A 14,292-nucleotide genomic window follows, 5' to 3' on the forward strand; every position below is an offset into this window, starting at 1 on the left:
ATGACCTCAGCTGCAATCAAGAGCAGGATGCTTAACCAACAGTCATCCAGGTGCTTCAGGGTCCACTTTACAAGCTTTTTTTTGAGATTTTAGTCTTTTAATTAAGGGACAAAAAGCATGCCATCTGTACAGTATGGAGCTCAGTAAACTAGGAGTGGCCCTTATCATCTTGGAAATTATAAAGAATTTGTTCAAGTTTAGGTTTCTGGTCATAAGACATCTTTCTTCTCACATCTTTCATGTTTAAAGGATATATGAAATTCCTGAGAAATCAAATGAAATGGAATTTTCTATTGAGCATAAAATAGGAAACTATCAAGTCAATATTTCTTTCAGGTTCTATGACAATCCTCTCCAGGATTAGATTTTTTTTCCACTTTGAACTGCTAAGCATATTTCACACAAAAAGAACATTAGTCAAACTTTTAATTAATCAAACAATTTTATCTACTCCAACTGAAATTCTGTGCTATTATTTACAATCTGCTCTCAGAAGAAAAATTGAATAACTTAAATTCACTTAATTAAAGTGAATGAGATTATTAGCCATCCAGGTGCCTCAGCGTCCACTTTTACAACCTGCTTATCTTGAAAGCAAATTCACTCAGATACAATCCTGTCAGTGCCTGGGCTCGGAATTATGAGGATCCATAAGCAGTCCTGTCCCAGAAGGACACCTTCTTGGAGAAGGTATTATGATCAAGGAGATTACTTATCTGGGAGGTGGAAGAATACAGAGGAGCCTAGACTCTCACATGTAACCCCACCATTTCAATATCAAAGTCAAACAGCAACAAGTTCAGCCCTGCTCTGAATTTTCCGAAAGGGACTCGTAAGGGCTTGAAGGTGGCCTCTTTCCCCTATCCAACAGCAGAAGCAGAATCGAACAGAAAAGATAGTACAAGTTTTGCGCCCTATGCTATGAAATTTCCCTGGCCATTATCTTCTCTCTCCCTTTTGGGATTTCAGTTTCCCCATTTCTACAATGGCTTTAAGCTGTTCTAGATAATTTGTAGATCAACACACACATTTTTAAGTTTATGTGCACTCTGGTTTTTCTCCATTCGTGTGAAAAATTTAGTAGTGACTCCTTGACCCGTTCCTCACAGTTCCCCACCAGCAAGCGCTGAAGTAAAGAATCCTTACACCACCACAGACAATTTACTCTTTATTGATTAAAAATGAAGGAAACATGCAGCAAAATACAAAGTCAAAAAAAGGGAGGGGGAAGGTCAAATATTTTACATCTTCCATAATCTAGCATACGTCATAAGGAGGAATCTCCGTTTATTGATACACCATTATTCTATCCTCAGATTATTAAATAGTATCAGCTGGCTCTAGGATTTGGTTCAAAACTTTAAAAAAAAAAAAAAACCCAAACAAATCCATTAGTCATTTAGAATAAGACCATACATTTCACAAATAGCATTGGCACATGTTACCTTGTGCTAAATTAGTCCCTACCCCCAGAGACCAAGGGATCCTGGAGACCTAGAGACAGAGGTGTACCCTCAACCACTGCTCCTGGAAAGGAGAAGGTTGCTCACTAGGTCACGTGCTGTCCAACCTGGGAAGTTTCCGTTCACGTATTCTCTCAGCATCGCTGCTTAAGTCAGCAAAGGGAGTCCACCATACATCATGCAGAAGAAATAACACTGTCCTGGGGCTTGGTGTCTGGCTCCTAATTCCCAGCAGGGCAAAAAATGAACTGAAAAGAAAGAGAAAGCCACAGCCCACTTCTATTGGCATGCCTGTCCTACTGCAGTTTAAAAGTCATGGCTGGCTGGAGAAACTGAACAAGGGAATGGCTGCTGCTCACCTCCAGCCTGGGCTCTAGACCACTTCCAAACAGAATGCTAGAACAGACTGAGTCCACCACCCATCGGATTTATCAATAAGTAGATGATGGTTTGCTTGAAACCAAAATACAGACTCAAAGGTAAGTCACTAGCCTTGTGCCAAAGAGGACACTATCTCTTTTTCATATATTATTCCAAACCCCTTAAAGAAAAAAGAAAAAAAAAAAGAAAAGAAAAAGAAAAGCTAAATATTTTTCCAGCAAGCTGATCAATCTTTTCCCTCTCAAGGCTTGGCAGGCTCCCACTTTTCACCAATCCCGCTGGGACCCTGGACTTTGGTGTCCAATCCTCTCATCTACTTTCCTCCAAACGGCCACCCCAAAACCATGCCCCCCTCCCTCTCCCCAACATCACTCGTTTCCAAGTATGCCTTTGCACCCAGGGCAGGGGAAGAAAGCCCATGACTAAAACAACAAGCTCAGAACGAAACAGCTGCGACAACTCAGTTGTGGGGAAAGCTTCCAGAGATACTCCAAGAGAAAACTAGGTGAAGCGACCTTGTTATTCACAGACCAACAGTGCTGGAAAGGGCTCGGGCGATTCTGTAAGAGGCAGTCCTCCCCTTTCCGTGGGGCCAAAGCCCACCTTTGTGTGTCGTTTTAAGGCCAGATTGAGTGTCCCTTTCTTATACAAAAACTGTTAGGGCTACTTGCAGTTTGACAGAGGCTGACTGTGAAACAGTAGGAAAGAAAATCGGCCCCACCGATTACTCACATATTGCATTATGAGTGCTCTTTTTTAAACCTAAAGAATAATTTATATTATTTCTATAGAAAATCAAATGAACACTGTCTACTCATGAATCCTAAAAGTCACGGCACATGTGGTTTCACTTTCCATCCTGGGTCAGGTTCAGCGCACGGAAGTGTGGACCCCCTCCAAAGGGTCAGTGCAGGAGAGGGGCGGAAGGCAGGCTTCGCTGGCCTGTGAGTCTCCTTTATTGCTGTAGAAAGCTCAGCCTTGCATTTCCTCATGACATGGAGGCCAGGCAAATTTTCATGGGAGGATTGAGGAGCAGTTTTTCTTCAACTGAATTTTTTAAGATTTGAAAATAAATACTTCCACAATGATATGAGTTATGATTTTTCCTGTTCAAAACCACTGCTGGGGAAATTCACTTTTACAAGCCATTACTTGATGTTTTTGCTAAAAACAGTCCAAAGTTCCACTTTGAAGGATCTGACGGCTGAAGTTCGACTACAGTCAGATGTTTTGCACCAGCTGAAGTTAAGGCTAGCAACCCTTTCTGGAGGGAGTGATGAAGAGGGGTGCCTGAGAGCAGCTTCAGCAAAACGCTTAGAAACATGAACAAAACAAGAACACAGTTTAGGCTGCCTCTTTCTGAGGCTGTGCTTTTTCCTAACAAAGGTTGCTAGAATTCACATCAGATTTAAAAAAAAGAAATCACTAAATTAAATTCTCTGGGCTCCAGATAAACAATCAACTTTTAATTGCTACTTCAGTGGTAAAGAGATATCCCAAGATGCCCACATCCTGTCAGGTGTGGGAGAACAGGCAGAATGAGGAAGCCCAATATAGCTGCTACTTTCCACCCAGCGCCATCATTGGAGTAAGGCAAGATGAGCTGACAGATCTCCCTCCTGAGCCTTGAGGCACAGTCCCCTTCTCAGATGGAGGAAGATAGGGGACATGTGCAGTATGTTTACTAACGGAACTCTTTAAAGGGATGCTGGCCACTGGTGATCCAACTTTTCTTTCCCTGTGGGAAAAAGGGGGAATGATGGCAGGAAGAACATAAAGAAAGACCTCTAAAGCTCCTAGCCGGGAGGTTTGTTGCTGGGTTCTTTGGCAGTAGTGGGTTTAGGCCAACAGAAGCAACAGAGATACGCATGTGTGGAATCTCCTTAGGCCGCCTCTTCCAGGGATGTGGTTTAGCTGATGCTGAGCTGGGCAAATCCTATTAGTTTACCATCATCAGGAATATCCGACCCTTCGACACCAGATGCCTAAGAACCAAAAAAATTGAGAAGCTGTGGTTATTTGTGAACAAAATTGCAGGTAGCAATTAAAACTGATATAAGGACTATAGGAAGGAAGACAGTGGGGTACAGGTCCCTGGGATACAAACAGGATACATTCCAGAAAAGGTGGGGTCTGAGTACAAAGCTGGAGTCAGACCGGCTAACGCTTTCTCTTAAGAAGAGTCAAGGGCCTGGGATAGGAGACTTCCTGGGAGGGAGAGCAGAGGGAGGCCACTCAGAGGAGACAATAGCCTAGGGCCTTGGGGAGGGTAAATGAACACAATCCACCATATTTTAATATTCTCATCACTCAGGGAATATAGAAGCTGGTCTGCAGAGGCAGCTGCTATGTAAGAACAGTTTAATAAAGAGGAAGATAAGATGAGTACCAGTTTGAAAGTGACAGATCGATTCGACTGGGGTTCTTCCACGATTTTCTGCAAATTCGCTGCCACTGTAATCATACAAACAGAAAGTAATGAGAAGCTAACTAAATTCACTTTCTACCATATTTTAAAAACTTAAATGATAGCTCAGAATCTTCTATGTTCAACCAACATGGAAGCAGAAAGATAAATCACTCCCCAAACAAAAGTTATCTTTTAAACTCAACTCTAAGCACAAATAAATCTTGAAATCATGGTCAAAATAGCTTTCTTTAAGATGTTGTATTAATTGGAGCAAGACACACAGGTGAAAGAGGAAGGATCTGCCTACTCATGGGCCAGAAAGCCCTACACTGGCAGTTGGCAAACTCTGGCCTGCACCGTGCTTCTAGTCTGGCTGTGGGCTAAGAATGGTTTAAAGAGGATGGAGACAGTGCATGACCCACAAAGCCTAAACTATTTACTAAATGGTCCTTTACAGGAAAACTTTGCTGACTAGCCCCAGACAATGGGCTTCTTCTTCAATAACATTGTACACATGGGCCGACTGTACCTTTTCTTACTTTCTAGAAAAAAACTTCAAAAGCGTTTTGCTTACCTCTTTCTTAGCTCTATAAGGGCAGAGTTTCACCCTCCAAAATGAACTAGATATGGCTAAGTTTACTTTAACTTGTGACTTACATCATCAATTCTACTAGAGTCTCCCAGCTTTCACTTACTGTCGTGGAAGTCACGAAGTGAACTCAGAAATGAGATTTTCTTTTTTGTGAGGAACTGTTCCCAATACCTGCATTTCAGCAACGCCAAGACCATTCCAAGACCCATAAGACCTTCCCAATGGAATTAAAGTGTGTTTTCTAGGTCCTTAGTACACAGACAGAGACACCAGGGCAAAGGGCAGAGCACAAAGTAGTTACCTATTACTAAATCCCTTCCATCGACCAGGCCAGCAGAAATGAGTTCCTGAGAGACACCCTCTGCTGTATCTGCAAGGAAAAAAAAGAAAGTGCTCCGTTTCTTGTGCATGCATGTCACTGCTAACTCTTAGAGCGGATGTTGGCATTGCCAGGCCCAAGCTAGCTGCTAAATTCACAGAACCAAGGAGGCAGGTGGGGTCTTCCTCCCACACAAAGGTTTCTCACCACTGGGCTCATCGCAAGTGGGAGGTTCTCTTAGGTCTAGCTAGAGGGCAGAATCTCTACCAACCAGATGGCCAGTATCAACTCAGGGTAAAGTAATTTGTAGCTGACAGTGATGCTGCAGAGCTAAGTCCCTTTCTGAGGGCAGCCCTGGCTCCAAGTCCCATCAGCTCTGAGATGTGATGACGTGTGTGCAACATCTCCAGGGCTAGTACAATGCAACGATTTCTTTTCAAATACATCTTGAAAGAACAAATTGTAATCTCTTCTCTTTGGAGATCACACCCCAGGTTTTTTGCTAAAGTCATTTTCTTTTTTATTCTGGTGGGCTTTTCTTCATATCTAGTGATTTTAGATCATACACTCTGATCAATGGTTGTAACAGAAACGAAAAGACAAGGACACAGCGTCCCTAATTGATCTCATCTCCAACTGAGTCAGTGCTGCTGCTTTTTGAGGGCTGAACACTGAGCCCCTGAGAGGAACAGGTGGACCACTGGGGAGTGAGTGGGGACACATTTGTGCTGATGACCAGTGACTTGAATTAGTTCCTTAAAATGGGACTGTTCCTGGTTTTAAACAGTGAAACAGATAACACCTCTGCACACCTGCTTCTTCTCTTTCATACCTAGCTGCTGATGATACCAAGACAGCAGGAAGAATGAGCACGGCACACAGGACGAAAGTGTTGGCTGCTGGCCACCTCCCCAGTCTGAACCCTTGAGTAACAAAGGCAAAAAAGAAACAAGCCTCATCCCAGGGAGAAGTTCATGGCCAGAAACTATGCCTGACAGGACTCAGCTTCAGCCTGCGGAAAGAGGAGCCTGGAAGCCTTGTTTCTTCTTTACTGTCATGGAGGACAACCATGTTCAGTAACGAGAGTGAGAACTCTGCACCCTGACAAGGGTGGATATGAATTTCAGCTGCACCTATTCCCAGCTGTGGAAATGACAAGTTACCTCCCCTCTCTCTAAGCCTGGATTTCATCACCTGTGCAATGGGAACAATAATCTTCCTTAGGGGTCTGTTCTAAGAATTTAATGAGACAGAAAGCTTAGCATAATGCCTGGCCTATTATAGTAGGCAGTAAATTAGAGCTACATTCGTTACTGTTTGTATTATACTAGGTTTTATAAATTAGGTTAGTAGTAAATAAATTGAATTTTTATTTTATTCATATGCTGCCCAAACCCTTTAAACCAGGAATACTTTCATTATCTTTTAAAAGCAAAATATATCTAAAGAACAAAAACATCATAACACATTTCTCACCTCTCCCGGGAGTAAACTCGAATCGAATATCATTTAGTTCTTTTTTTGAATTCCTACAAAAGAAAAGGGAATGGGTAAAATAAATTTCAGGATTTATGCATACTGACTCTGCTAACATATAACAGGAAAGCTGTGCCTCAAAAAAAGATCATTCTATTCTCACAGATGCTATGATCTATCCTAATGAGCTCACACTGCAGGGCTCAGAGCAAACTACTCAGAGTGACCAACAACTAACTGTCCTACAACCCTTTTATTTTATTTTATTTTTAATGTTTTTTTATTATATTATGTTAGTCTTGATTTATTTCCTCCATTAATCAATATAAAAACCTCATGCTAATAGGTGAAAGGGATTAAGAGTACACTTGTTGTGAGGAACACCAAGTAATGCATAGAACCGCTGAATCATTATATTCTATACCCGAAACTAATATCTCACTGTACTTTAATTATACTGGAAATTAATAAATGAGGGGAAAAAACCACCCAAGCACAAAGTAAGAAAAAACAAAACAAAAACAAAAAGCCCTCATGCTTTTGAGGAGATTCTTATATGCCTATTCCCATCCTTAGTCCCACTAAGATATCATATAAACTAAGAGGAAAATGTATGTGCACAGGAAGGTATAATTAAAATGATACGGGATGAAAGGATTAGTATCCAAAATAATACAAAAGACTTACACAACTCAACACCAAAAAACCCCAAATAATCCAATTAAAAAACGGGCAAAGGACAGAAACAGACATTTTCCCAAAGACATCCAGATGGCCAACAGACACATGAGAAGAAGCTCAACATCACTCACCATCAGGGAATACAAATCAAAACCACAATGAGACATCATCTCACTCTTGTCAGAATGGCAGAACCAACAACACAAGAAACAACATGCGCTGGTGAGGATGTGGAGAAATAGAACCCTTGTGCACTGTTGGTGGGAATGCCAACTGGTACAGCCTCTGTGGAAAACAGTGTGGAAATTCCTCAAAAAGTTAAAGATAGAACTACCATATAATCCAGTAATTACACTACTGGGTATTTACCCAAAGAACAGAAACACACTGATTGAAAGGAATACATGCACCCATATGTTTACTGTTGCATTATTTACAAGAGCCAAGATATGGAAGCAACTCAAGTGTCCATCAATTGAGGGACGGATAAGAAGATTTGTATACATACAATGGAATACTGCTCAGCCATAAAAAAGAATGAGATCTTGCCATTTGCAACAAAATGAATGGAACTAGAGAGTATAATGCTAAGGGAAATAAGTCAGTCAGAGAAGGACAAATATGATTTCACTCATGTGTGGAATTTAAGAAACAAAACAAATGAACAAAGGAAAAAAAGAGACAGACCAAAAAACAAACTCTTAACTATACTGGTTACCAGAGGGGAGGTGGGAAGGAGGACAGGTGAAATAGGGGATGGGGATTAAGAGTACATTTACCTTGATGAGCACTGAGTAATATAAACAGAATTGCTGAATCACTACATTATATACCTGAAACTAACACCATATGTTAACTGGAATTAAATTATTTTAATACTGGAATTAAAATTTTTTTAAAAAATGTAGCAGCATTAAAAAAAAAAAGATACAGGATACCCTTTTCCTCCTCACTCCCACCCCTGGGCTCTCTATGCCTAGAAGAGTGCCTTGCCCACCACAGGTGCTCAGTCTTGGCAGATTCACAAAATGAAATACATCATGATCTCCCAAATTCCACAGGAGGTGAGAGGATGAGGGGGAAGGAAGAGAAGATGAGAAAAGGAGTGGGACCATACAGGCAGCAGTTCATACATGGCTCCAGAGATTTAAATGTGACTGATGAGGGATACTTACAGTGATCACTCAGCAAACCACATACTGAGATTAACCAGGCTCCCTGGAGGTTCTGGTTAAAGGTGGAGAATTTAGAATATTGTGTGTAAAGGCAGACATGCTTGATCACTAAGGACCCAAATCCACCTTACCTAAACAACGCACAGGCTTAGTCTACCTGACAGGTACTTGAGGGTGTTACTGAAGTTGTGTTTAGAATGTACCTACCCATCTCTAACACCTGCCCCCAAATGGCGCATTGCCTTCTCTTTGCACCTGTATACAGATTTGTACTTCTGCATGTGTACCACCTGACACGTCTTTAACCTATGCTAAGTACGTAATACAAACTGGCTTCCAACCTAGACTTGATTAACAAGTGAGGCGTTTTATTAGCTCTTTACTTGGTAGGCTGCCACAATAAGCAACAGTGTGATATACAGCCTGCTTGATATGTAATTGTTCAATCCATCTGTCTGAACGCTGAATAAAAGGAAGACCGAATGCTGAGCATCATTTCAGTGATTTAACTGGCATGCACAAATGCCTTCAAAGACAACAAGACACTAAGCTGGACTAAATATGTCTACCATCTCTTCTAGTCGTTTCACTTCAAAGTCTTCACCAGTGAGAGTGAGAACACAGCCTCTTCTTCCATAACAAGTCTGAACACAGCACATCAAAAAACCACCCTCTCAAAAAGCTGGCTACATCACTTACAAGTATCTTCTCTACCTTCCTGAAGCACACGTCAAATATAATTTTTGTACTATTAGCTGCTATATGATTTCAAAAACATGCTTTTAAAAGAGACAAGTGGTATTCTTTTTGTACAATCAAAATTGGACAAGATTATCAAGACATTCTAATGAGTTCAAAACTGTTCAAGATGAATAGGTTTTTGTAAAGGAAAGGTAACCAAATCTGCTTTCTTCACATTTATGGCACAGTTTCATTGCTCCCAGTGGTAGAATCAAAAACATTCTCAAAACAGGTCTTGCTGCTTCTATCTCTAACTATGGTTATACTGAGAAGAAGAGTAGGAAATCATATGTGGGAAGAGGAATGAGTCCATGGTAATTCAATGAAATCCTTTCACAAAATGTTAGTGGTAGCTAAAGAAGGTCTGAGTTGTCTCAGGCAATACTTCTAGTTTTACAAATAGAATGAGACCCAATTAGAACAATGCAACAGCCATTGCTATTCTAACAAGAAAGCTCTGCAATCCTAATACAACTGCCTGACAAAGGAGAGGGTTAGAATGAATAGATTACCACCTATGGCACTTCCTGTGAGCAATCTGTCAGAGCCTGTCTATAAGATGCCACAAAAAACCACTGATTCAGAACACCTGCTGTAAAACAGAGAAAGAGACCAAATATATCCTTAGAGGGTTTTCCTTTCATCTTTTAAGAACAAGGCCTTAATATGATCTATCACAATCAGAAAGCACTCCACTCTTGGGTCAGTTGACTTCAGAGTCCACGATATATGGTCAAAATTACAAGCCTAATCTTCAGATAAGCCAAGCAGTGCTGTTCCCATAAAAACTGTTCCTCAATTACAGACCATACTCCATTACAGAACCTAAACTAGCTATATTGAAAAAACCACTAACGGAAAAACTGCTAAGAGAATGTGTGTGTTAGTTAACGTCCAGGTTATGTTGCGTCCTTGCAATGTTGCTATTCTTCTTCTTCTTCTTTTTTTTTTTTTTTTTAAGATTTTATTTATTTTAGAGGAGAGGGAGCAGAGAGGGGCAGGAGAGAATGTTAAGCAGACTCCATGCTCAGCGTGAAGCCTGACGGGGCTCAATCTCACAACCCTGAGATGAAACCAAGAGTTGGACGCTCAACCGACTATGCCACCCAGACGCCCTGTTGCTATTATTACATCTGAGGGCAACAGTACCCCTGCAACGCCCAGTGCTTAACACTGGAGGGCACACAATCTCATTCAGTTACTCTCAGGCACAGACTATTAGAAAGAAGAGTCACTTTCAAATAGAAAACAGCTTAGCGTATTCAGGAAACAAACAAGATGTTTACTCACCTTAATCTGAGTACTAGGCTGATTGGGATCTTGGTTTCTTGTGAGCCTGCTCCTGAAGGCAGAGCCTAAAAAGCATTGAAAGGCATAAAGTCAATGTCTGGACTACGAAGCATGAAGGTGACTAATGGCCATCAGCAGAGGAAATGTCCACATGGCAGCAATTTCCTTCGGTTCTGGGTGAGGCCAGACCCAGACCAGCTGCTGGGACAGTCCCCGCTATGGTAGGACATGCACTCCAAGGCAGCAACAAGAGCTGAACGTCAGCCTGAGTCAAGCACAATTAAAAAGAGAATTCTCAAACCCACATGAAATTCCATACATAGCCACATTTACATTTTGTATTATTCAGATCCCTCTTTCCCTCCACAAGAGTGAAAGACACTATAGCTGGGTTTTTCCCTTTAAAAAAATCTGCCAGTGTATCATACAGCAATATACAAGGTAGGATCTAAACTGGCTGCCCCTTAGGAAGCCACCCAGCCCAAGATTCCTGGTCTTTTAATGGGGAAACTAATCCTCTCTGAATTGTAAGTTATCCCTTGCTTACTAGAGAATACATATTCTATTTAAGTTGTTTATAAAGCAAATCCAATCTTTCCATCAGTTTTCATAAGACAACTGTATCTTTTTGGATATGATGGAAAGAAATGGAAAGCTTGGGTTTGATGAAAAGATTACATGACTAACAGGAAGCTCTCAGAGCAGTGGCCTTCAAAGGCAGACCACCACCAGGATGCAAAAGAAAAAAAATCAGAACTTCCATCTTTACCTCTCTCAGTCTAAAATGCTAGAAAAAAAAATGAAGTCTCTAATATTTAATAAATGAACAAACTCTGAAAACCTCACTCCAACCAGGGAGCATAAGATCATGTGTTGCGCAAAGTATCTGGAGCTTCCTGAGGGAAGAGAGGGGGTGATTCACAGTGGGGCCCTCCTTCCCTCAACCGCTTTCAGCGCATGAGGATTTAGTGACGTTTGTGTGTGACTGAGGATGTGCACAGGTTAGATTACATCACTTCAATAAAATCAACCCTCACAAAACTGACAAATAGTTTAAAAAAGAGTGATACAAGGAAATCATGGATTGAGATGTATTAATAATACAAGCATAAGCGAATGAAAGGAAACAGAACTGCTAACAATCCTAGTGCCAAGATGAACTCTGTCAGCTACAGACACAATAATGATCTCATAAAAAGCTGATGAAAAATTATCCCCCAAATTTCTGATATTTGGAACGTTTCCACTGTTAACTTATTTTGCTGCTTAAAAAACCTATGTGATCCTTGAAAAGTTCTCTTATCTGCATACATTGAAAACTGTGAAAATACAATTTCTAACTTACTTTAAAATCTACCACAATAGCAACTTTATTACATAACGTCGTGTTCCGCATCAGTTTCTGCTTTCTTCATCGACCCAGAAGGCCGGCCATTAACGTGCACGCCTGCTTTACCTGAGCTGTTTTTGCCGGCTCTGCGGGGGCTGGGGGAGAGACTTGAGCTGGCTGTGCCGGCATGTGCCCAGCTGGCTGAGGTAGATGAGCAGTGATCTGTTCTGGAACTTGAAGTAAAGTACCCACGGGATCAGTGGTTGGAAATAGCTGTAACAAAAACATCCACACAGGCCTGCTTTAGTTGAGGGGAAAGGGGGCAGGTGTACTGATGGGCAAGCAGAGCCTCACGGGGTGACATCTTCAAAGTGGTTTTGTGTAGTGTACGGCCACAACACTACCTCTCTTCAATACACCTATTTCAAATGGAGTCAAATAGTTCTACGAGGCTTTTATTGTTTATGACAACTTTTTTGAGGTGTAATTCACATCCCACTAAATGCACCCACTGTAGGTATACAATTCAATGATTTCTAGAAAATTTATATTTGTGCAAACATCACTACAATCTAGTTTTAGAACATTTTCATCAACTCAGAAAGTTCTCTTGTGCCCGTTTACATTTAATTCCTGCTCCCACACTCGGCCCTAGGTGACCACTGATCTACTTTCGGTCTCCATCAGTTTGCCCTTTCTGGATCTTTCATATAAACAAAATGCAAGCACTCCGTTGTGTCTGGCTTATTTCACTTGGCACAGTGTTTTGAGGTTCAGCCATGTTATAGCCTATAGTTCGCTTTTTTCCTTCAGAATAACATTTCATTGTATCGCATTTATTTTTAACTACATCTATTCTATTCCCTTTGCCCAATAAAAACAGCACCTCCAAGGCACAGAATTAAGTAGTAATACTAAATTACAGAAGCTACATTTTTCTAGGTCTGGGAACCTTCCATTATTTAAAAAGAAAGACAATCAGTGATTCACTAACATCTGAAATGCTTTTCAAAACAGATGTGAAGCTTTATAACCAACACAGACATTATAAATATACATAATTTTGCGTGTTTCAAATATTTTATAAATTTTAATTATATAACATGGGGAGAAAAGACTGATGTGAGTAGAAAATCAACTTACACATTCAAAATTACAAGTTGGTGAAAAAATGCTAAAATTGGCTAAAATTTAGAATTGATAGAGAAAAAACTGGAAGGGCAACAAGAGAGGTCTAACAGCTGATATTACATAAACAAAATCAAGAGACAGAGTAGTACAATTTTGTGTTCATTTTATTTCATACAGAGGAAATTAAAAGCAACTCTGGTTCTGGGTTTTGATATAAAAACAGAACATTAAGATTTTTGAAGATGTTAATGTTAAGTATTAGCATTATTTCAAAAGGAGTTTCCAAATTGCACACACATGTGTTTACCTGTAATAAGAACAGAAAGGTTAGACAAAACCAAGCAATGAGCTGATAGGGAGAAACTGGATCCTTGTGCACTGAGGTGAGAGTGTAGAATAGTGCAGCCACTACGGAAAACAATAAGGTGATTCCTCAAAAAATTAAAAATAGAGTGATTCCCTTCTGGGTACAGACCCCAAAGACTTGAAAGCAGGAACTAAAACAAATATTTATTATGTAGCCATGTTCACAGTGGAATTATTTGCAACAGCCCAAAGGTGAAAGCAACCCAAGTGTCTGCCCAGTCAAACGGATAAACAAATGTGGTAGATACATACAATGGAATATTATCCAGCCTCAAAAAGGAAGAAAGCAAGGAAATTCTGACACATATTACATGGATGAACCCAGAGGGCATTATGCTGGGTAAGATAAGCCAGTCACAAAGGACAAATACTACGTGATTCCACTTACATGAGGTATATATACAATAGTAGAATTCAGAGAAGGTAGAATGGCGGCTGCCAGGGGCTGGGGGGGAGGAAAAAATGGGGTGATTGCTCATCTGGAGATGGATGGTGGTGATGATGGCCGCACAACAGTGTGAATGTACTAAACGCCACTGAACTGTACCCTTCAACAAGGTTAAGATGGTAACTTTTATGTTATGTGTACTTCACCATGGATTTCAAGCACAGCCACAAAGTAACGAGCACAGAAGTGTGAGGATGAACGCCTGAGAGTCCATGTGGGGAAGCTACTGAGGCAAAGGGACAAGGAGAAGGCCACAAGAACAACTCTGGATTATCTGTAACATGCCTTCTCCTCTCAACTGTGGAGAAACTAATAACTAGTCAAGATAAAGTTAGAGTAAGAAATAATCTTAAATTCTCAGAGATTACAAGAAGAGAAGTTATTTCTTCACACTTCACATCTACCTCTGGCCAGCAGAGGCTGTTTGGGATCATCCTCATTTGGGGATACAGGCTGTGGTGGCAGGGACCAGGGGACCCAGGGAATGAC

At 40.8% G+C, this 14,292-nt stretch overlaps 1 protein-coding gene across 1 annotated transcript in view; it reads right to left on the reverse strand.

Annotated features, from left to right (window-relative positions):
* Positions 1–1,155: 1,155 nt before the first annotated feature.
* The window catches only part of OXSR1 (oxidative stress responsive kinase 1), a 90,953-nt gene continuing 77,816 nt past the window's right edge, over positions 1,156–14,292 (reverse strand). Inside the window, exons 13-18 of the mRNA XM_034662234.1 lie at positions 11,985–12,131; positions 10,529–10,593; positions 6,642–6,694; positions 5,148–5,216; positions 4,234–4,298; positions 1,156–3,829 (exon numbers count right to left, since the gene is read on the reverse strand). Coding sequence (XP_034518125.1) covers positions 3,755–3,829; positions 4,234–4,298; positions 5,148–5,216; positions 6,642–6,694; positions 10,529–10,593; positions 11,985–12,131 — 474 coding nt within the window. The 3' untranslated portion in view covers positions 1,156–3,754. The remainder of the gene's footprint in view (positions 3,830–4,233; positions 4,299–5,147; positions 5,217–6,641; positions 6,695–10,528; positions 10,594–11,984; positions 12,132–14,292) is intronic.

Source organism: Ailuropoda melanoleuca, chromosome 6 (assembly GCF_002007445.2).
Source record: "Ailuropoda melanoleuca isolate Jingjing chromosome 6, ASM200744v2, whole genome shotgun sequence".
Classification (NCBI taxonomy): domain Eukaryota; kingdom Metazoa; phylum Chordata; class Mammalia; order Carnivora; family Ursidae; genus Ailuropoda; species Ailuropoda melanoleuca.